The sequence below is a fragment of the Nomascus leucogenys genome, chromosome 2 (genome assembly GCF_006542625.1).
Source record: "Nomascus leucogenys isolate Asia chromosome 2, Asia_NLE_v1, whole genome shotgun sequence".
NCBI classification, from domain to species: Eukaryota; Metazoa; Chordata; class Mammalia; order Primates; family Hylobatidae; genus Nomascus; species Nomascus leucogenys.
Window position 1 is genome coordinate 87,912,530 of NC_044382.1, and position 24,151 is coordinate 87,936,680.

The following is a 24,151-nucleotide window of genomic DNA, read 5'->3' on the forward strand; positions in this document are numbered from 1 at the left end:
GCCTAAGTGGGCCATGGTGCATGATCCCAGGTGAGCGAGAGGACGGTCAGGGTCGGGGCAAAAGTGCAAGAGGCAAAAGGGACGCTAGGCAGGTTTGAAATCTGAGCGAGTGGCAACCTCGCTTTTTCTTATCTTACTTTTCGGTGGTTCCACCCATTTGGGTGAACAATCTGGATTACCTCCTTGGCAGGCCATGTTCCCAACAGGAGGCGGGCCTGATGAAGGGCTGGTGGGCGTGTTCCCGCCCAAGGTCCGCGTTGGCCCGCGCAGTGGCTGGGAGGCCCTCCCCACGCCCAACTGCGGGTATAAAGAGGCAGGCTGCGGACTCAGAGCAGCTCTGGGCTGCGCAGCGGGAAGGCTCGCCTACTCGGTCCGCATCCGTGTCGACCACCTGTCTGGACACCACGAAGATGCCACCCGTTGGGGGCAAAAAGGCCAAGAAGGTGAGTCTCCAGGGGACCCGAGGGCGCTCTCCTTCCCCTCCCACCTGCTCTGTACCCCAGCCTCTGGGAGCGCAGAGGAGCCCTCGGACCCTGCCTGGGACACATCATCCTCCTACTCCCTCCCCTCCCTCAGCCTCAGACCAGAATGTGCTTCCAGAACTTCTCCAGCAGGACCCCAAGGCGCCTCTGAGCCTCCCCACTACTTCCCCACGTTCAGAGCGCGCCCCCAGAGCGCCTCTCTCTCCCCTCCAGCCCCAGCCCCGTTTGGACCAGAGTGCGCCCCAGATCTATGTGATCCTTGCCCCTCAGACCCAAAGGCACCCTCTGAGCCGTCCCCGACGGCTAGGTGTCCCCAGAACTCCGAGCCTTCCAATACCTTCTGAATCTGTCACCCCAAGACCAGAAAACTCCCCAGAGATACCGCTCCTAGTCCCGCAGGCGCGATATCCCGTCCCCACTGAGCCCCGCAGCGCGCCTCGCATGCTCCGCATCTGTGTCCGAGGCCGCCGCGAGCGCCCTCTGCACCCGGCGCGCCCAGAACAGGGAGGAGTGCGCGGCGCTGGCTCCGACATTTCCCGCCTGGATCCGCACCGCAGGTGTCGGGGCCGCCTCCCCGCCGGGTTCTCGCTGCACCCAAGGCCCAGGCGCTGGTTGGGTGATTGCAGATTTTCACAGGCAATTTGATGTCTGTGATGACAGAAAAATGTCATCCGAAATGTCAGCCTCGAAAACATGGTTTAAGAAAAAATGGGCAGAGTGGCTGTAAGATACTGAGGAAGGGCTGTTGATGAAATTGTAAAACCCAATTCCAGCCCCAGATGAACAAGTCCATTTCTTGGCTTTCCCAGTGGCTTGTTGGGAGGAGTATTTTCAGTCCAGATGGTAGGGCTTCCTCTAATTTGGGGAACGGATGGATAGATGGAGTGACTGCCGTGGAATGAGACTGGACAGGTGGGAAGAGAGAGAGAAGGATGGAGGGAAGAGAGAATAAACTTGACCTTTTGGTATCGAAATGCCCAGTCCCAGGCCTGGCACAACAGAGGCCCCCAGAAAATGGTAGGGAGGCAGATGGGGCCAGGCCAACTGTATCCTCTGGACTGTAAGGACAGCGAGAAAGGTCCAGCTCTCATCCCAGTGCCTGCCCTGCTGGAGAACCAGCTGAGGTATGCCCAGTTTCTAAAGGGATGGCCTCCCAAATCAAAAAGACCTCTACACAAGGAAAAAGATCAATTCGGTTACAGATTCTAAATGCAGCATCGTGGATGCATGTTGATGGCATGAGTGGGTGTTGAGATGGCAAAGGACTATGGACTGTCACCAGTCAAAGGAGGGTGAGAATTTTGCCAGTCCCTAAATGTACTAAATGAATAGTCCGCAGAGACTGGGAAGGATGATTCCTATAGATATAGATATAGATATAGATATAGATATAGATATAGATATATAGATATAGATATTTTTTGTTTGTCCCCATTCTCATAGCCATGTAAGTCTAACTTATTCCTCAAACTCAAACTCAGAAAATCTAACATTTTAAAGAATTATCTTTATAGAATTATCTAAGCAACAGATGAATGTAAGATGGAAAAAACAGTTTCCTTAGTAACTTGTTTCCGTGCATATGTCAGTGTTAAAACAATATATGGACAATAACATGTCTACACATTTGAGTTTAAAATTAAAATAAATGTTACAAAGTTTGCACATATTCATTATAAACAACTAGGGAAAGCACAAAGAACAGTGCCTGTTAAATTCTGGTGTATATTCTGCTAGTTTGTTGTTGAGGCAAATATGCACTTCTTAGACAAAAATGGGCTGATATTACACATACGGTTTTGTAATACTTTTTCACAAAACAGTATATTTTTTTCACAGCACATTCCACTTTTTAAAAAGTCTGTTTAGCTTGGGAACAGAAAATCCTGAAGTCTAGTTAATTTTAAAATGCAATAGAATGTAAGAGATAGTATTTCCAGAGGTAATCACACAAGTGCATGAGCCGCATAGTAATTGAATCGCCACTACCCACCCTGCCACCCAACATCAGATCCTTAGCTATGCTGCACATTAAAATGTTGTGGTACTAAAGTTTGAAAACACACACATCAATGAGAGCTGCTAACTGCCCAAATGTCATGAATTATTTTATCCAAATAAAAGTAGCAAGTCATATCTCATTTAAGTGACCCTTGTTATGTTTTTTATGTAACTGTGCTGGCAGTAGTGTGTGTGTATATATATATATTATAATATACATATTATATATATAATATTATATATATTGTTGTTAATTAGGTCATAATCAAAGTTGTAGTTTTCAGATGTGACATTTAGATACATTACAATCATGACGAATATTTGGATTTCAAAATGACATGTGAGCCATTTGTATTTTTGTAGTGCTTTGTTATCTTATGGGCTCCCATAAGATAACATGGCTTCAACATTATGGCTTGAAAATGTTTTGATCTGAAAGATATATTAGGTAACATACAGCATAATCCTACCACTTTGCTTCTGTCTGGTGAAATGTCAATTGTTTCCTCTCTCTGAGCACCAGCTGTCCAAATGGCATGGGAAGGGGCAGTGGAGGGGAAGAGAATGAATATGAGGGAGGTTCTAAGAAGGTGGCAAGGAACTGGGATGCAAAATCCTGTGACTGCCTCTCACAGATTTCTGGAATGCTTGTTATTATGTCAGCTTTTGTTTTATCCAGTTATTGGTAGTAAATGGAACACACTGGGTAAATACGTCCCAAGTTATTCCTTTACACTATACAGTTTTTTTCAGGGCTGTCCCACCACCCCCGATCCCATTTAAAATCAAATATAGATATTATTTAAGCATAAAAGAGTCAGGAAGCCCTATGCTCCCCATCTGGAAAACCGTGTATAAATTACTCAGGGACTCTGGGTCTTAATTTCTCATTTGTGAAATGAGAGAGAAATCTCAATTGAATTGAGTACTATTTATTTTTAAAGTCTATGATTCTTTGAAATTACAAAAAATCTATTAAACTACAGAATTACTTTGTAATTCACAAAACCCTTTCAAAATACTTAATTCCAAATTTTTCCATAGAACAACACCAGGGTGATTACTGCACAGTATTGTAAATGGAATAAGTATGGAGATTGGGCTGAAAAATCATTCAACAAATTATTTAGTTGTCTCTTCCTTGTTCTCATCATAGAGTACAGCATGTGCACACTCATAACCTGGACTGTATAGCATAGCTACTGTTGTGGAAACTGAATTTTAACACCAAAGATGGAAGTCTTTGAGTGATTTGGCCACCTTTTCAGTCTTAAAATAAAATGGCTTAATAGCATTGCTGGGCACTGTGGCACGAGCCTGTAGTTTCGGCTGCTGGGAGGGTGGGACTGGAGGATCTTCTGAGCCCAGGAGTTCAAGTTCCTCTGGGCACATAGTGAGACGCTGTCTCTAAGAAAAAAAAAAAAATGGCATTCTATGCCATTTCAACTTCTTTAACAATTTTTTAACCCTCTCTTTAGTTTGTTGATGGAGTAAGAAGACTAGTATTTACCATTTTAAGAATCTGTGCTTAAGTGCAGATTTGAGGCTTTACAACAAAATCTTTTCATTTAATCCCTCAGCAGATAGTTCTTCAAACACACCTCCCATGGTGTTCTTCAAATACTCTTTAACGTGTTCTGAAAGATACCCCCCACACCCAGCACATACAAAGGAATACACAAATGTTTATTTTATGAGCATTCTGGTTGTTTGTCTTATATATAGCCATAAATGTATATATAAAATATACATTTTTCTCTGAAAATTCTAAAATAACCACACATCTCCAAGAATATGTTAGCAAAAGTAATAAAAATAGAAAATTATCTTAAACACTCAAGTAACTCCTTTTCCTCCCTCGTCTGTAATTTTAGGGCATCCTAGAACGTTTAAATGCTGGAGAGATTGTGATTGGAGATGGAGGGTTTGTCTTTGCACTGGAGAAGAGGGGCTACGTAAAGGCAGGACCCTGGACTCCTGAAGCTGCTGTGGAGCACCCAGAAGCAGGTTGGTGCAGAGCTCTATTGTAAGTTCTCATAAAGGAGCCAGGTGTGGTGGCTCATGCCTGTAATCCCAGCAACTCAGGAGGCTGAGGTGGGAAGACCACTTGAGCCCAGGAGTTCAACACCAGCCTGGGCACATAGGGAGACTCAGTCTCTCAAAAGTTTTTTTAAAAATTAGCTAGGCATGGTGGTGCACGCTTGTAGTCCCAGCTACTTGGGAGGCTGAGGCAGGAGGATCGCTTGAGCTATTTTATGCAAATGATTTTGTGTATCTGCAGTGCTTTTGTAATTTAGACTGAGTGGTAGCTAGAATTGATGGAAACCCCTGAAGAGTCTTCCTGCAAGCTGGACTTCACCTGCAACATTTTTATATATCTTGTGCCTGGGCCTGACGTTTTCATGTTCTGGGCAACAAGAAAGGAGTGGTTATGCTACAGGCCCACAATCCCCTGTCCAAACCACATTTTGGGGTCAAACGTGTCTTGGAATCCAGGAATCTGGGGATGTTAGAAAGTTAAGACAGTACAAATGTAGCATATTATGTAACATTCCCAAAGGGCCCTGAAGCAGCCCCCATTGAAACACATTAATACATTTTCGCATCAAAATATATGACTACCCTTACTAATTGAAACATGTTTATCAATACCTTCATGTTGGTTCAGGTGATATTTTGCCCCCAAATGGTTTTGCTGCAAACTTACCCAACTGAAAAAATACTTCAGAATTTTATTTGACCTTTTAGAGTTTGCTGTGGAATTTCAAAAACTTGCATTTCTCAAGCTAAATCTATAAGGCTAATCTCCAATTATGCTATGTACATATATAATCATGTATTGATGTACATTTAGCTTCTATGATTTTAAAATAAGTAATATAATGAGGAGTTAAGGCCATAAAATGAAGGTAATCAATTAGTATAAGTGACATCATTGCATAAAAGGGACTAGTCCTATTGTATTATGGGTTAGAGGATGAACCTAGGAACCTTGTGATCAGGAAAAAGTAGGTGAAAGGATACTCAAATTACCAGCCTCATTCTCTTGCTAAAGTTTATGCCCAAAGTTATGGTTCTTGCACCGAGTGGAAGCAGCTTTAATTCAGCAATGAATTCAGGTTATCGGGGTCTGGAAGAGTTTGAGGAATCTGCCTTTCTGATAATTGCCCCCAGGTGACTCTAAGATGGATCATACTTAGAGAATCACTGCAGTTTTAGAAGCATGATGAATAATCAAGAGTGAGGAGTTGTCTTCAACTGCTTGGGATCATTGCCCTGTGGAAAAATCTGATAAAATTTTATAGACCTTCTGCACTGTAAAATGTATTTATACATAAAAATTTGCACATATTTCCAGGGTTTTTTTCATGAAACCTCTGGAACTCCACCCAAGGACCATGTGAGTGGACTTCGTAGTTATAAACCATTTATTCCTAGCGTCCAGAAACCTAGTATATAGGCCGTTCAGCCCTCTCCAGCCACAGCAGCTCTGGGTTTATCTGATTGATATATGGGACTCCCTATATTTTTAATTGGTTCTGTTACTAATTAAAACAAGTTTGAAGCCCGCTAATTTAGGGATGCTTTTGAGGTCCCACTGAGAACTTTCTATGTTTTAAAAAATCATGAAAAATGTTTGGCTACAAGCTTACAAATCTATTTTCTAAAATTTAAAAGCTTTTTTTCACTTGTGTATTCATCTATTTACAAACAAAAATCAAGGTTTCTATGTTCCAGGCACTCTACTAGTCGTCTGGTATACAAGAGATGAGTATAGACTCATCTCCAGTGTTAGCCCCGAGGGCTAAGAACTTCAGTGTCCTAGTAATTTCCTAGCCTCTTACATAGTTGCTCCTGGACTGTTGGATTTCATAAACCTCTGAAATTTCAAAATAATTTTCAGGAGCTGATATATTAATAGCATGCTGATTTCTTACTTTGCCCAGTTAATTCTTCTAACAAAAACAACCACCATCCAAGTTTCACAGTCATTTTATAAAAGGAGTTTTTTTTCCCACTATCTTACAATGGCAGTTTTTGACAAGGCTGAAAACAAAGATGGGTTGGGGGAACTTTAAAAAAAAAGTTGCCTATGCCTCACTCCAAACCAATTAAATCAGAATATCTGTGGATTTGACATTCCGATCCATAATTTTAAATTTGCAGGGGATCTAATGGGCAACCACAGCTTAGGACAGCTATATTAAAACAAATGATACTTTCTTAAACTGAATACATTTAGCTATATGGGAAAAAAAATCCCACCATATTTCCTCCAGCTGATAAAACTTTGCCACTTGGAGGCCTCACGCCTGTAATCCTAGCACTTTGGGAGGCTGAGGCAGGCAGATCACTTGAGGTCAGTAGTTCAAGACCAGCCTGGCCAACATGGCGAAACCCTGCCTCTACTAAAAATACAAAAAAATTACCAGGCGTGGTGGCAGGCGCCTTTAGTCCCAGCTACTTGGGAGGCTGAGGCTGCAGAATTGCTTGAACCCAGGAAGCGGAGGTTGCAGTGAGCCAAGATCACGCCACTACACTCCAGCCTGGGTGACAGAATGAGACTCCATCTCAAAAAACAAACAAACAAACAAACTTTGCCATTTGGCATTCATCCATGGATCTGTGCTTGGAAATCTTGCTCCAATTCTTATTTCACCATGCTGCCAGAATTATCTTTTGAAAACACTGTATTAATCACATCATCCAGTTGCTTAAAAACTAAATATTTCCCTGACGCATCAACTCCAGCCACTCAAAGTACTTGTCATTCCCCCAAATGCCATGCCTGTTCCTGCTTTATTATCTTTGCTCAGGCTGTTCTCTCTGGATGGAATTCCCTTCCCCAGCTTCTCTGCCTGGCAATAGCATTGAATTCTTCCAAGTGCAGCTCAAATGATTCCTCATCTTCGGACCTCCTTTGCCCCCTTGCCCCATGTCCTGGGTAGAAATGATCCCTTCTTCCTGCATAGCCCAACCATGCAGTGCTGTAGTCAGTTATTTCTGGACAGACTGTGAAGTTGTCCAAAGACAGAATAATGAATTGTTTATCCTTATGTCCGTGGGTGCCATCCACAAATACAGTCAATGAATGATAAACAAAATAAACAATGAACAAGATGAGCAAATACAGGAATATGAGCACCCCCCGCCCACCCATTCATCTAGTCATAGCAGGTTTGCAGGAGTTGCCAAGAGACTTCAGATCTCCCTCTCATCTACCCCTAAGATGTGCAAATGTCAAGCAACGAGAAATTCAAGCAGTTATTTTCCTGCTTGTTTATCTGACAGCCATTTGAAAACATCATGTGTTAATAAACAGATAGAAATTATACCTTTCCTCATTCACTCTCCCAGTTCGTCAGCTTCATCGAGAGTTCCTCAGAGCTGGCTCGAACGTCATGCAGACCTTCACCTTCTATGCGAGTGAAGACAAGCTGGAGAACAGGGGCAACTATGTCTTAGAGAAGATATCTGTGAGTAAAACCAGCCGTGGGACTTTTAGAAGGATATTGTCGACCTATTGCATCAACAAAGCTCCCATAGAGAAAAAGGTTCAACCTTTTTAGAGTTTTGTTTTATTTCTAATAATACAAAAATGAGAGGCGTGAATAACAGCCTTAGGTTTTATTTAGCTGGAATCCCCCAAATTAACGAAGAGGCATTTAGCAAAGCAGATGAAAGAAGAGGTATTTAATGATTAATGATTCTCCCAGTCTCTTGACTAAGTTGCTGGGTAAATTGGGCAACCTTAACAAATTCTTTCGTCCTTAATGTTTTTAAATGTAGCATGGCTAGAGGAAAGATCGTAGGCATAATAAATCAGTAAACTTGGAATAGTGCCTGACTCAACCATGTCTACTTTGTGATGTTGAACCAACCCCTTTACCCCATCGAGGCTGAGGTTTCCAAAATTCCATGAGTGTACAGTGCTAGGTTTGGGGAGCTTTTTGTTTGTTGAGCATGACAAACAACTTTTAAAGTCTAAATAATTAGAAAAGACCTTATTAGTTATGTGTTTATCTGCTAATTGAGAACATACATACAAAAACATCCTGAATTCTATAGGTATTTAAATTTAATTTTAATCTTCTTAATGATAAAAGCAAATCATCATCACCACCACTACTATTTGTTAGGTACTCTTCTAAGTGTATCTTAGGCACTGGAATATAACCAGATAACATCCTTCAATGTAAAAACTTTTACCACCCCACACATCTTTGGTATAATGTAATGTCATATATAATATATATTTATTGTTACTATCACTATTATTAGTGTTGTTGTTATTGCAAACTATTCAACTTAGTAAAGCTTTGAACTATTCCATAACAGTCATTTTCTGGAATAAGATACTATTGTAAATATACAACTAAGATGTGAATGTTTGAATAATAATTTTATTTCAATTTCACATGAAAATTTAGATGTCTCATATACTCACCCATTTTAGGGGCAGAAAGTCAATGAAGCTGCTTGCGACATCGCCCGACAAGTGGCTGATGAAGGAGATGCTTTGGTAGCAGGAGGAGTGAGTCAGACACCTTCATACCTTAGCTGCAAGAGTGAAACTGAAGTAAAAAAAATATTTCTGCAACAGTTAGAGGTCTTTATGAAGAAGAACGTGGACTTCTTGATTGCCGAGGTAAACAAAGATGTGGTGAAAGATAAGACAAATACACCTAGTACATTTTCTCTACCTTTTGCTTTCAAGAGTACCGTGTGGGGTTAGGTGACAATCATAACTAGTAATAGTAATATATAGTTTTTGAAATCATTTTCCAATTCAGCGCTTCTGCTAAATTTGATTCAGTTCATCTGATATGGTGTTTTTCAAACTTTTTGACTGCAATTTACAGTAAGAAATCATTCTATTTCACTTTAAAAATGCTAATGGGTCACAATTCAAAGTTTGAGAACAGTAATAATGAAGTTTTTAAGCAATAGAATACGTTTTCAAATTGTTTTGGGAAAGGCTGGGCATGGTGGCTCACACCTGTAATCCCAGCACTTTGGGAGGCCAAGGCGGGTGGATAACGAGGTCAGGAGTTTGAGACCAGCCTGGCCAACATGGTGAAAATTTTGTATTTTTCAAATATACAAAATTTTCAAAAATTTTTCAAAAATACAAAAATTTTGTATTTTTAGTCTCTACTAAAAATACAAAAATTAGCCAGGTGTGGTGGCGGGCACCTGTAATCCCAGCTACTTGGGAGGCTGAGAAGGAGAATTGCTTGAAACTGGGAGGCGAAGGTTGCAGTGAGCCGAAATTGCACCACTGCACTCCAGCCTGGGTGAAAGAGCAAAACTCTGTCTCAAAAAAAAAAAAAATTGTTTTGGGAGAAACGAGATTAAAAGTACTCTAACCTTAACTGATTCCAGTATTTTGAACACGTTGAAGAAGCTGTGTGGGCAGTTGAAACCTTGATTGCATCTGGTAAACCTGTGGCGGCAACCATGTGCATTGGCCCGGAAGGAGATTTGCATGGCGTGCCCCCCGGCGAGTGTGCAGTGCGCCTGGTGAAAGCAGGTGATGATAGATTTCAATCAGTTTGTGATTAGTAAGTCTTAAAAGAACACACTAGCGCACATCTGTCTACAAATCAGTGTATACTACTTTCATTAACATAAAAACCATTAATTTATTTTTGTACGAATATTGATATTATTGAATCCCAGAGGAAAAGTTTTAAAAATACACACAGGCCATCCTGGCTAACACGGTGAAACCCTGTCTCTACTAAAAAATACAAAAAATTAGCCAGGTGTGGTGGCGGGCGCCTGTAGTCACAGCTACTTGGGAGGCTGAGGCAGGAGAATGGCGTGAACCCGGGAGGCGGAGCTTGCAGTGAGCCGAGATCGCGCCACTGCACTCCAGCCTGGGCAAGAGAGTCAGACTCCGTCGCAAAAATAAAAATAAAAATACAGACACACACACACACATACACACATACACACATGCACACACACACTAGGCTTTTGAAAGGAACAACTAGCCCTAGCTGGAGGTTTATCTGCAAGTGAGGTCTTTAAACATTAATAACTTTTAAGTTAGTTGCCCTGTTTGCCAAAGTTTTTCATTCTCATAAATTACTAGCATGTTTTGCTTTTTGTAATTGGTATAATAAATCAGAAAATCCTTTGATATAAAACACTGACTACCCAGTATATCTTTTGTATAATTGTAAACCCATTCCAAATACTGGGTTTCATTTCATTTAGAAGAAACCCACAGACTGTTTTTGAAACTGCCTCATTTTAAACCCAGAGAATAATTGTCAGGGGAAGAGCCTGACTCACTTTGTATAATAGAGAAATTTTGACTAGCATTTTGTTTAATCTCTGATTTTTACCCAACCCCTGATTTTTCATGAAAATAACGTTCATACTTGTCATTAAGAATAACAAATATTTAGATTTAGAGACGAAATTGTATAATCATAATTTTTCATGGGGAAATATAACAATTAGGGGAGAGGCAAGTTAACTTTTTGTAGAAAGATCAGAGGAGGCCTTCATTATCCCCATTGTTAATTGGCATGAATGCTTGGCCTGTATCTAATTCTTCCCTCATTCTGTACAGAATAGATGGCCAGTTTTTTATATCGCTGCATCCTGTTTATATTCTTCATAGCACTTCTCACTTATCTCATTTGTTTAACTGTTTAATGGTTGACTCCCTCACTAGATTATAAGATCCATAAATGTAGAGACTATCTGTTTAGTTCAGTACTGAGTATCCTGTGTCTATCATAGCATGTAGTACATAATAGGTCCTTAATAAATATCTGTCTAGTAAAGCTAGTCCATCTTCCAATGTTTAGTTCAAATTATTATACTTCCATGTATCCCTACATAATTTTTCCTACCCCAAGTGATCACTTTTTCCTCTCAGCAATTATAACATTTGCAATTTATACCACTCATTAAGAATATCCTGGCCGCTGCCGGGCGCGGTGGCTCACGCTTGTAATCCCAGCACTTTGGGAGGCCAAGGCGGACGGATCATGAGGTCAGGAGATCGAGACCATCCTGGCTAACACGGTGAAACCCCGTCTCTACTAAAAATACAAAAAAATTAGCCGGGCGTGCTGGCGGGCGCCTGTAGTCCCAGGTACTCGGAAGGCTGAGGCAGGAGAATGGCGTGAACCTGGGAGGCGGAGCTTGCAGTGAGCCGAGATCGCGCCACTGCACTCCAGCCTGCGTGACAGAGCGAGACTCCGTCTCAAAAAAAAAAAAAAAAAAAGAATATCCTCAGTCTGCGGTAGCTCACGCCTGTAATCCTAGCACTTTGGGAGGCCGAGGTGGGCGGATCACAAAGTCAGGAGATCGAGACCATCCTGGCTAACACTGTGAAACCCCGTCTCTACTAAAATAAATACAAAAAAAAAAAAATTAGCTGGGCGTGGTGGCGGGCGCCTGCAGTCCCAGCTACTCGGGAGGCTGAGGCAGAATGGCGTGAGGAGGCGGAGGTTGCAGTGAGCCGAGATTGCGCCACTGCACTCCAGCCTGGGCGAGAGAGCGAGATTCCATCAAAAAAAAAAAAAAGAATATCCTCAGTCTATAGTTTCCAGTCATCGAGAATGTTAATAGGGTTCTGTGGTTAAATACATTTAGAAAATGCTGTGTTAAACCAAATTAAGCAGATATCTTGTTTTGTTTTGTTTTTTGAGACGGAGTCCCGTCACACTGTAGCCCAGGCTGAAGCGCAATGGCGCGATCTTGGCTCACTGCAACCTCCGCCTCCCAGGTTCAAGCGATTCTCCTGCCTCAGCCTCCCGAGTAGCTGGGATTACGGGCACCCGCCACCATGCCTGGCTAATTTTTTGTATTTTTTAGTAGAGCCGGGGTTTCACTATTTGGCCAGGCTGGTCTCGAACTCCTGACCTCGTGATCCACCCGCCTCAGCCTCCCAAAGTGCTGGGATTACAGGTGTGAGCCACTGCGCCCGGTCTTAGGCAGATATCTTTACTGTGGAACTTATCAATATCTTTGATATGTTCACATATATTCCCAGTCTCCAAGAAGGTGATGTAGTGAACAGCTACTTCCTAACTTAATTGATCATGGAACATTATTTTCATGGACCAAACCTTGGAAAACCCTGTGCTAAATTATAAAATTGTTGATGTCAAGAACAATGTCCTTTATTTCCACTTCTCTATAATCTCTTGCAAGGAGGCTTACACCTAAAAGACATCCAATAAATAGCCAACATATTATTAATTTATTAATAGAATGAAGTTAAGCAAGGAAAGAGAAACTGTGGCAGCACAACATCCAAAAAAAAAGGGTAGCCAAAGATCTTCAACAGCTTATAGCTTAGTTGATATCAATGACCTTCCCACTTGGTTCCAGACTTGGATATTGTGGATATATATACTTGTAAGTACATGTATACACAATCTGATGAATATATATATATATATTTATATATATATATGATATACAAGTATATCTATACATACAAGTATATGTATATATACACACACATATTCTGGATACATAGGTATACACACACATACAAGTATATTTACTTCTGGATACTTGTATATATCCACAATATTCAAGTCTGGAGCCCAATGGGAAGGTCAGGGTAAGAGAGAGGAACATGGGAGAGATCTGGATATAGATGGTATTGAAAGCCTAGGACAGAAAAGGAAGTTTAAATGGGGAAGAAAAGATGAATCAGTGCAATCTTGGAACACTCCAGTTGAGAGTTTTAGCCTTGAGGAGGAGACAGCACAGAACATGAAGACATTTTTAAAAAGAATATTGAACAGAACATTTATTAAAATAATAAACCAGCAAGGTAGAAACAATACTTGGAGAGCGTGTGGGAAGTTGCAGAAGCCAAGAGAAGGGGAGTGTCAATGAAGGAGGAAGTTGTCCACTAGGTTGCATACTGCTGAGAGCTTCAGTGAGATGAGAGCAGAGAAGCAGCTGCTGGATTTGGCAAGGTTGAGGTCATTGGTAACCTTAACAAAAGTTGTTTCAGAGGAATGAAGAGGAGTGAGGCCTACGTGGAACAAGAATGAAGAGCAAACTGCAGACCCAGCCCAGCAACAGCAAAGACACCTGCCACTCACCACTGGATTCCATGGGTTGTGGCACCAGCTTTGCTGCTCCTGGGAGCTGAACACTGGGGTCACTCATCACTCATGCTGCATCCAGAAATAATCTCTCTTGCTCTTGTTCTTGGTATCTCTATATACAAAATACAAAATCTTAGGCCATGAGTCCATCCAAAAAAGTCCTTTTTGGTTGGTTGGTTGGTTGGTTGGTTAGTTGGTTGGTTGGTTTGGAGACAGAGTTTTTGCTCTGTTGCCCAGGCTGGAGTGCAATGGCACTATCTTGGCTCACTGTAACCTCCGCCTCCTGGGTTCAAGTGATTCTCCTGCCTCAGCCTCCCAAGTAGCTGGGATTACAGGCGTGTACTACCACGTCCAGCTAATTTTTGTACTTTTAGTAGAGACGGGGTTTCACCATGTTGGCCAGGCTGGTCTCGAACTCCTGACCTCAGGTAATCCACCCGCCTCAGCCTTGCAAAGTGCTAAGATTACAGGCATGAGCCACTGCACCTGGCCCAAAAAAGTCCTTTTTGGGGGTGGAAACAACCTCAGAGTTCATCAACAGGTGAATGGATAAAACAAAACATGGTATATCCATACAATGAAATATCATGCAGCTATAAGAAGAAATGAAGTTCTCAAACATGCCACAACAGGGATGAACCTCGGAAACATCATGCTAAGTAAACTAAGCCACTCACAAAATGACAAATATCATATGATTTTGTTTATATGACATATCTAGAATGAACAAATCCACAGAGACAGAAAGTAGATTAGAGGTTACCAGGGGCTAGCAGAAGGGGAAAATAGTTAGTTCTTAATGGGTACAGTTTCTCTTTGGGGTATCGAAAAAATGTGGAAATAGTGACAATGGTTGCACAACATTGTGAATATAATTAATGCCACTTAAAAATGGCTAAAATGGGCCAGATGCAGGGGCTCATGCCTATAATCCCAGCACTTTGGGAGGCAAAGGTGTGAGTATCACTTGAGGCCAGAAGTTCAAGACCAGCCTGGGCAACATAATTAGGCCTTGTCTCTACAAAAAAATAAAATTTTTTAAAAAGGTTAAAATGCCCAGTTTTACATGATATATATTTTACCACCATTTTTAAAATGAAAAAAAAAAAAAAAGGAAAGAAAAGTCCTATCTGGGAATTCCTCCCACTTTGAGAGGATAGAGTAAAAGAATTGTAATGTCATGATGCCTTCTCAAATCTTCTGGAGGAGGAAACTTGCAAAATCATGTCTAGTGATTGCCATGGTAAATTATCTTTCGTCCAAATATAGTTAAGAACATAATGACTATAAAGAAAGTTTTTGAAGAAAATGAAATATCTAAAACATATTTTGTTCTCACTAAATCAAACTTCACAGCACCAAATTTTACAAGAATACTGTAGGAACACAATCCCATATAGTTGTGAGTCTGGGGAGGCTGAAATGTAAATTAAAAGCTTGCCAAAATGATTGATAGGCTAGTAACCACATTGAGTAGCTGAAGTCAAAGGATTTTTGAGATTCTTTTTCCCCAAACTATTAATCCTAGACACAAAATTCCTTCTAGAAAATACATGTCTAAAAAACTTTTTTCCAAATTACATTCTGCTGCTGTGCCCAAGAAGGCTAATGAACTTATTAAGCTGGCCTGGTAAAAAGGAATGTTTATTTATACCTCAAGTAAGGAGTATGGTAAACACAGGTGTAATCTAGCAGCTGGGAGTGTTGAAAAATTATTGTGCTTGCAACATAATGTCCAATGTTGAAAAGTTTGACTACTAAAATTTGATGTTTAAAAAAACTCTAATAATTGTTTTTTGAAAAAAGATGGACAGGGCTGGGCGTGATGGCTCACGCCTGTAATCCCAGCACTTTGTGAGGCTGAGGTGGTTAGATCACGAGGTCAGGAGATGGAGACCATCCTGGCCAACATGGTGAAACCCTGTCTCTACTAAAAATACAAAAATTAGCATGTCATGGTGGCGTGCACCTGTAGTCCCAGCTACTCAGGAGGTTGAGGCAGGAGAATCACTTAAACCCGGGAAGCAGAGGCTGCAGTGAGCTGAGATCGTGCCACTGCACTCCAGCCTGGGCAACAGAGCAAGAGTCTATGTCTCAAAAAAAAAAAAAAAAAAAAAAGATGGACAGCCAAATGGTCAAATGTGCATAAATTACACTTCAATTATACCAGACTCTTCAAAGCATTTTTCACAGAAAGCACTTCCTGCCTGCTAGTAATCATTCTTACTCAAAGGTAAGAGAGGTTTGTGGGGAATGAGGACCCATTGCTATGCTTCCAGTTCATCATTCCAGTTAAAAGCTTCCTGCTGGGTGTGGTGGCTCATGCCTGTAATCCCAGCAGTCTGGGAAGCTGTTGGATCACTTGGGCTCCGGAGTTCAAGACCAGCCTGGGCAACATGGTGAAACCCCATATCTATAAAAAAACAAACAAACAAACAAAAATTAGCCAGACATAGTGGCACATACTTGTAGTCACAGCAACTTGGGAGGCTGAGGTGGGAGGATTTCTTGATCGCTTGAGGTGGAGGCTGCAGTGAGCTGAGATCACACTACTGTACTCCAGCCTGGACAACAGAGTGAGACTGTGTCTCAAAAAATAAAAAAAACTTCCTGATTCCCGATAGAGAGGAGAGCTGGCCCTGCTGGTTTCTGGTGCATCCCTAAGGCTATCATTTCTTCCCACTCACAGGAGCATCCATCATTGGTGTGAACTGCCACTTTGACCCTACCATTAGTTTACAAACAGTGAAGCTCATGAAGGAGGGCTTGGAGGCTGCCCGACTGAAAGCTCACCTGATGAGCCAGCCCTTGGCTTACCACACTCCCGACTGCAACAAGCAGGGATTCATCGATCTCCCAGAATTCCCGTTTGGTAAGACCAACATTTGATGAATCATCTCAATATCTTCATTTGATATTCATATAAACTCAAGTAAATCTATACTCAGAGATCTTTTGTCATAGTGAAGAGATGGCTTGGTGTCTCCATGTCTTGTCCCTGGTTTCTGTCCCTGCAGCCAAAAGCCCCTTGGTATTAGAGAAGAGCAGAAGGAAAGGATGGTCCTGGCTAGCAAAAAAGATCTCTGAACTTAAATATAGAATCTGAGGTGAATCAGCATCTAAATAGACAACCAGTGAGTCAACTTTGGGGTTGGTGAGGATGCCCTCCGTGGGGGAATCAATAGATATTTAGTTCTAGTTCCAGCTCTGTTGCTAAGTCCTGTCACCTTAGGAAAATCTTTGAATTCCTCTAGCTCTCAAATTCTTTATTGGGAAAATAAGATCAGACTAGTTATCTCTAAGGTCCTTTTCTCCAATTTTTAATATGGCTCAGCTACTCCAGAGTTTTGGGATTGCAGGCAAGATACCATCATCGAGTGACTGTATAACAAGTTTTAATGAAGAGACCAAGCAGATGAAGTGAGGGGATACTTGCAGTCCGGACAGAAGGAAAAAGTTTCCCAGCATATTTGGGAAGAGGGGGTGGGTTGACCTCACAAATTAAGCCAGAGTGGTCAGCAGGGGCAGAGCATGCCCAGCCTCTTATTTCCTTCTAAGGTCTTTACACCCTATCCTATATTTTATAGGGACCCTTAGACAAGTAAGATATTATAAAATACAATCACTCTGGAGGAACCACGAAGGAAGAAAGGCAAGGCATTTGTGTTACTTACTGCTGTATAACACATTAAATTAATGCAAAATGTAGTGGCTTGAAAAACCATTTCTTATCTCACAGTTTCTCCAGGTCAAGAATTCAAGGATAGCATAACCAGGTGGTTTTGGTTCAGGGTCTCCTAAGAGGTTGGAGTCCGGATATTGGCCAGGGTTATTATCACCTGAAGGCCTGTTGGGAGCTGGGGGATCTACTTCCAAGCTCACTTAATTGGTTTTTGGGAGTTAGTGTCAGTTTCTTGCTGTCTGTTGACTGGGGGCCTCAGTTCCTCAGCTCATGGACCTTTTCACTGTGATGCTGGAAAACATGCTTGAAACGTGTGATGCTTGCAACATGGCAGCTGGCTTTCCCCAGGGTGAGTGCTCCAAGAAAGTGCAAGGCAGAAACCATAATGTTTTGTATAGCCTAGCCTCTGAAGTCACATGCCAGTTCTGCCATATTCTATGGATCTCACAGACTAGCCCTGTTATAATGCAACAGGGACTGCACAAGAGGAAAAACATCAAAGGGCAGGGGTCATTTGGAACCCTCCTGAAGGCTGGATACCACAGCATGTAAAAGTGAACATATAACACAACGTAGCAAAGTTTTTCTTAAATGTAAAAATTGAATATTGAAAACAATTCATTTATTGAAAATTACATACTTGTAGCTACTTATCTTGAATTTTTATGAAAAGAATGTATAATGCCTAATGGCATACTGCCACTTATTACAGGACTGGAACCCAGAGTTACCACCAGATGGGATATTCAAAAATACGCCAGAGAGGCCTACAACCTGGGGGTCAGGTACATTGGCGGGTGCTGTGGATTTGAGCCCTACCACATCAGGGCAATTGCAGAGGAGCTGGCCCCAGAAAGGGGCTTTTTGCCACCAGCTTCAGAAAAACATGGCAGCTGGGGAAGTGGTTTGGACATGCACACCAAACCCTGGGTTAGAGCAAGGTAAGCATCTTTTTACTAACCCAAACTAATTTAGATTATGAATATGTTCAAGTGAGGCCATTTAGAAGACTGCAGCAAATTTGTTGTGTGATGATGAAGAATCAGTCATGCCCAAATTCTCTCCCAGAGATGTTTACAAAGCATCCTTATTAGGTGATTTCTGGAGATTGTTTTAAGAATATGGAATGTATTTGGCCTGATTTTGGATTTTGAGAAGAAAAAGAAAAATTTAAAAAAAAAATTTTTTTTTTTTTGGCCGGGCGCGGTGGCTCAAGCCTGTAATCCCAGCACTTTGGGAGGCCGAGGTGGGCAGATCATGAGGTCAGGAGATCGAGACCATCCTGGCTAACATGGTGAAACCCCGTCTCTACTAAAAAAATACAAAAAATTAGCCGGGCGAGGTGGCTGGCCCCTGTAGTCCCAGCTACGCGGGAGGCTGAGGCAGGAGAATGGCATGAACCCCGGGGGGTGGAGCCTGCAGTGAGCTGAGATTGCGCCACTGCACTCCAGCCTAGGTGAAAGAGCGAGACTCCGTCTCAAAAAAATAAATAAATAAATAAATAAAATAAAAAAATTTTTTTTTTAAATATAGGCTGGGTGCGGTGGCTCACACCTGTAATCCCAGCACTTTGGGAGGCCAAGGTAGGCGGATCACTTGATCTCAGGAGTTTGAGACCAGCATGGGCAACATGGCAAAACTCCATCTCTACTAAAAATACAAAAAAAATTAGCCAGGCATAGTGGTGCATGCCTGTAATTCTAGCTACTTGGGAGGCTGAGGCACAAGAATTGCTTGAACCCGGGAGGCAGAGTTTGCAGTGAGCCAAGATCATGCCACTGCACTCCAGTTTGGGCAACAGAGTGAGACTCTGTCTCAAAAAAAAAAAGAATATAGAATGTAAATAAATGTAAGTGGCAATGAAATGTGATTTCATGCTCTAGTAAAGCACCATTAGTGTGGTGCACAATAATCTTAAATTGCATTGATTTTTAAGAGTTAAGGATCACTTAAGTATAGCTAATACTGATTGTTCTATATCAAGCATGATTTTCAGAGCTGGGAATATGGTGGCAAATAAGACAGGCAAGGTCTTTGCCCTCAGAGTTTACATTCCAATGGGGAAGATGAATAATACACTAGTAAAAAAAATTTATGTCAGGCACTGGGAAGGGCAGTAGGAACATAGAAATGAAAACCTGTGGATTAGAGACTCACAGTCTACTGGGTAAAAGCCAATGTATTATACTGTGGTAGCTGCTTTAGTAGATGTATGGATAGAAAAGTAACAAGGGAAAAGAATGACTATCTCTGCCTAACAGAAAGATATTTTAAAAGAAGGGTTTTGGGGCTGGATTTTGAAGGCTCAATAGGCTTCTACCATATAGAGAACTAGGAAGTCGGTAGAGAACAGGTGCTCCAAGCAGAGGTAGCAGTTCCACTCTGTTCAGCAGCTGTTAACAGAGCACAACTATCTGTCAGATGCTGTTGTGGATGCTGAGGTAGCAAGCTAAATAAGGAGCTAGCCATGTAGCAGGCAGAACGATAAACAGGTCATGTCCAATGAGTATAGTAAGTCCAAGGATGAAGATGTGCATAGGTGTGCAGGGTCTGAGCTAATGTCCCAAGGGGCAAAAGGCAGAGGGAGGGTGAATGAAGGATTTCTAAGAAAGCTGATGCCTGAGTTGAATTCCGAGAGAGGAATTACATTGCCAGAGGAATAGCCCTCAGGAAAGCACTGAGAAGTGGAAAGAGAATGACACATTGAGAAACTGGAAGTTTGAGAATAGCAGACAGAATTTGGTGGAAGACACCTCCCAGGAGGAGGAGGCAGCCTCTTTATTCATGCTCAGGAGTTATGTAGGACCCCATCCCAAAGGCAAAGAGCAGGCTGGGTGGTCTCAGGTAGCCCAGGGCAAGGTTAGATTAGCAAGTTAGCAAGTTGTAATTGCCATGTGAGGAAGACTTGCTAGGAGGGACAGCAGACAGGTTGAGGCCTGAGCTAGAAGGAAGCAAAGGAAATAGAAGGGCAGAAGTGGAGCCTGCAGAGTGAGAGGTGCAGAAGTTATCCAGGGTTTGGGGAAGAACAACCAAGGTGAACTCAGCTGGCTCATAAGGATGTGAGGAAGGACAGGTAGTATAGGTGGAATAGACAGTACTCCTATCCCAAATTTTCCCTGTACATATATTAAAAGAAGAAATTCAAGGTGGGCATAGTGACTCACAACTGTAATCCCAGCACTTGGGGAAGCCGAGGCAGGCGAATCACTTGAGCTCAGGAGTTTGAGACCAGCCTGGGCAACATGGTGAAACCCTGTCTCTATAAAAAATACAAAAATTAGCTGGGTGTGGTGGCATAGGCCTATAATCCCAGCTACTCAAAAGGCTGAGGCAGAAGAATCGGTTGAACCCGGGAGGTGGGGGTTGCAGTGAGCCAAGATCATACCACTGCCCTCCAGACAGGGTGACAGAGTAAGACCCTGTCTCAAAAAAGAAATTCAAAGTAATTTTAGACTTACAGATTGAGGGGAGGGGGTGGATTTTTTAGTCCGGATGAATGTGTGTTTTAATGGACGCCCTCTTAGAATTCAAAGATGGCTCCCTCAATGTGCATTCATAACAGAACAAGAAATCATATCAGTTTTTACATCAAAGGGCACCTTCTATGACAAAATCCATTGTTAATGAGGCAGACGCCTCTGGAGGAAACACTGTAAAAAGCCATCCAGCAGAATGAACCGCTTCCCAGTCCCTCAACTGCTTCTGACGTTTCTTCTCATCTACAAAAGTAAAATACAGTGTACAGTAACCTTTTAATGAAAACACAGCATCATGGATGGAGACAAAGCCTGCTGCTGATGGTTGTTGCTGTTCAGCAGCTGACACGGTTATTCTAGTGATGCTACTGTGCTGCTTAGTTACCCTGAACACATGATTTTTTTTACTGCATTAATGGTATGTCATACTTTTCCTGTTAAGTATTAATGTGTGGATAAGTATAAGCAAATGATTGTTTATCAGTAGCATATAAATTCGGAGTCAGGAATCATGGTGAAGCCAAACAACAACAGACTGTCCCCACAGGTGGCTGAGATTGACACCTTTGCTTTTTAATGTCTGATAGGCAACTTTGTGTGCTGCATGAAATTATTTAAAATATTATATAATTTTTAAATGGTTCCATGATATAAAGACCAAAGCTAGGAGAGGAGTCTGATGTCTGATGTCATGTGTTTTGTTCACACAGGGCCAGGAAGGAATACTGGGAGAATCTTCGGATAGCCTCAGGCCGGCCATACAACCCTTCAATGTCAAAGCCAGATGGCTGGGGAGTGACCAAAGGAACAGCCGAGCTGATGCAGCAGAAAGAAGCCACAACTGAGCAGCAGCTGAAAGAGCTCTTTGAAAAACAAAAATTCAAATCACAGTAGCCTCAATAGAAGCTATTTTTGATGAATTTCTAGGTGTTTGAGCCACAGTTCCTACAAATATGGAAAAGAGGGTTAAAAAGCAGTGCTTTCATGAATGCCATCCTACACATATTATTGCTATTACCTGAACAAAATAGAATTACAAATAGCACTTGATAATTTTAAAGTATGTTTTAGAAGTTTTCTTAGGAGCAAAGTAAGTACAAAGTAAATCTTGAACAGGTTCACTAAGCACCCACCCTGTGTAAGGTATTATGGAAATCACTGCAGCACAGGAAAAGTAATTCAGATGTTAATCCCACTTGAAGAAGTTGGTAGGCCAGCAAAGAGGATGAGACATGAACTGTCATAAAGGACTCAGCAACCAGCCAGGGACAGATAAAGTGCTATGGAAAGGGGCTTCCAAGTTCTTTTGAACATGACCCTTAGGAACAAACACAACTTATATAATGACCCAGCAAAACACATCACATCTTACTGTCTAAATTAAATGTGTGATCCATCCTAGTATTTTCTATTCCATTCCTTTTCATTCTATTTCATTTATAAAACATGCTAGTTGAGACTTTTCAAATGGATTTTTATGACCCACTACTGGGTGTGGATCCACAGTTTGAAAAATATTGCTACAGGACACTTCAGATAAGGAGACCATCCTGTTTAAGTTTATTCTTATAAGTAGGTCAGTCATATGAGACCTGATCAATAAATATCCAATACCTAGAGTCCTGCTCTCAGAGTTCCAGAGTTCTTCTGTTTCCTGACCCACTTTTCTACCAGTAAAAGACATAGACCAATGGGGAGGAGGGAGGAGAGATGCATATTTCAGCCCTCTCCATCCTAGTCAACACTGGATCCACCTAGTGCCTCTGGGCCATAAGGCTGAGCAGAGTGAGCTTGTATTAGTTGGTAGCTTTTAAAAAATATAATAAGAAAAAAGTAGAGATTCTCCAAACTCTAGCCTGGTTTCCTAGATTGAGAACTGTGATATTTTTCTCTGATAATTTAATATCTACTGTCCTACAAAAGCTCAAGCCTGAAGATACAAGACTACTAGAAGGAACATGACTACCCTCAGTGTATTAGAAAAGAGGTCATGCTGCTTTCTAAACATTCTTGAATTGTTTGAGCTGTTTTGAAATTGTAATTGTTTTCAGCTATTAAAAAGAAGAGCAATGAGACTATATTGCTTGTATTTTATTCTTACCTCAATTTCTTCACCTGTTTAAAAGAAAAACCTACTTCACAAGTATGCTGGAATTTTAAAGGAGCAGGTGGCAGTATTTAAAAGGAAAAGAGGCCCTACTGGCTCTTTCTGGAGAGCCAGTCAGGGAATTCTAGAAAACAAAAATAGGCCAGGTGTGGTGGCTCATGCCTGTAATCCCAGCACTTTGGGAGGTGGGCGGATTACTTGAGGTTAGGAGTTCAAGACCAGTTTGGCCAACATGGTGAAACCCCGTCTCTACCAAAAATACAAAAATTAGCCGGGTGTGGTGGCACGCACCTGTAGTCCCAGCTATTCGGGATGCTGAGGCAGGAGAATCACTTGAACCTGGGAGGCAGAGGCTGCAGTGAGCCGAGATTGCACCACTGCACCCCAGCCTGGGAGACAGAGCGAGACTCTGTCAAATAAATAAATAAATGGAAAGGCAAAGAAATTGCCAGAATTTTCTTACTAAGAGTTAATAATCCACCTCTAATCCCTCAATGCACAGAAACAGAGCCAAAGCAGCACAACTTTCAGAGGCTGCATATGGCTAGTGGAAACAAGAGTGAACTCCACTTTTTTTTTTTTTTTTGGCAAAGTTGTTATCTATCACTTCTCTTATATTCTCAAACCAAGCTCAGTATTTAAAGCTTTCACTCACAGATGATATTTTATTGGACTTGCTGTTCTATTACTGTGTAAAATGCATGTTCCTTTAATATTCTTTTCAGAATTTTGTTGCCACCAAAATATTATAACCTTTAATCATTTTTATATCCATCAATTTTTAAAAATATTTCCCTGAAAAGGAGCTATGAAGACATTCTTGAATTAAATTATATGTCAACACTGCCTCCTAGTGGTATAGTTCATATTTTGAAATTGTTTTTAAAATTTCAGTCCCTCCTCCAAGCACGTGCATTTTATTTCCAGAAATCTTGTTCATTAAGAGAGAAAGCTCATTTAACACCTAAGAGTTGATTTATGTTAAATAGACATTTCTCACTGGTAAATATTTTTTATGGACTCCGAGCCAGAGGGACTTTAGAGATCAAAAGTCCAAACTATCCTTTTAAGGATAAGATTACCAAGGCAGGATGCAAAGTCAGGAAGCACTTCTCACTAGTCCAAGGCTGTCAAGAAAGACGGTTTTAGCTTAGCCTTTTGTAGGAAGGGTTGGGGAAGCTGGGGGGTAGTACCAGAACAGATGGTCCACAAAACTAAGGAGTCATCCTCCAGCCAGGAATAAAATAAAGGTCTTTGGCGTTACTCAGAGTAAACATAAACTCACTAAATAAACTGTTTGCAGT

General features: G+C 41.6%; 1 protein-coding gene across 1 annotated transcript; it reads left to right on the forward strand.

Moving 5' to 3' along the window:
• Positions 1–311: 311 nt before the first annotated feature.
• On the forward strand, positions 312–22,820 carry BHMT (betaine--homocysteine S-methyltransferase). The gene is made up of 8 exons (XM_003261515.4): positions 312–443; positions 4,358–4,490; positions 7,842–7,960; positions 8,941–9,132; positions 9,870–10,017; positions 16,272–16,454; positions 17,977–18,205; positions 21,451–22,820. The coding sequence occupies exons 1-8, from the start codon at positions 411–413 to the stop codon at positions 21,632–21,634; spliced, it is 1,221 nt and encodes a 406-aa protein (XP_003261563.2). The 5' UTR covers positions 312–410; the 3' UTR covers positions 21,635–22,820.
• The last annotated feature ends 1,331 nt before the right edge of the window (positions 22,821–24,151 follow it).

Bases quoted from the DNA above. Each gene is read 5' to 3' on its own strand.
- BHMT (XM_003261515.4), top strand. From the start codon at position 411: ATGCCACCCGTTGGGGGCAAAAAGGCCAAGAAG. The intron at 444-4,357 runs GTGAGTCTCCAG...CTGTAATTTTAG, and splicing joins GGGGCAAAAAGGCCAAGAAG to GGCATCCTAGAACGTTTAAA. The intron at 9,133-9,869 runs GTAAACAAAGAT...AACTGATTCCAG, and splicing joins TGGACTTCTTGATTGCCGAG to TATTTTGAACACGTTGAAGA.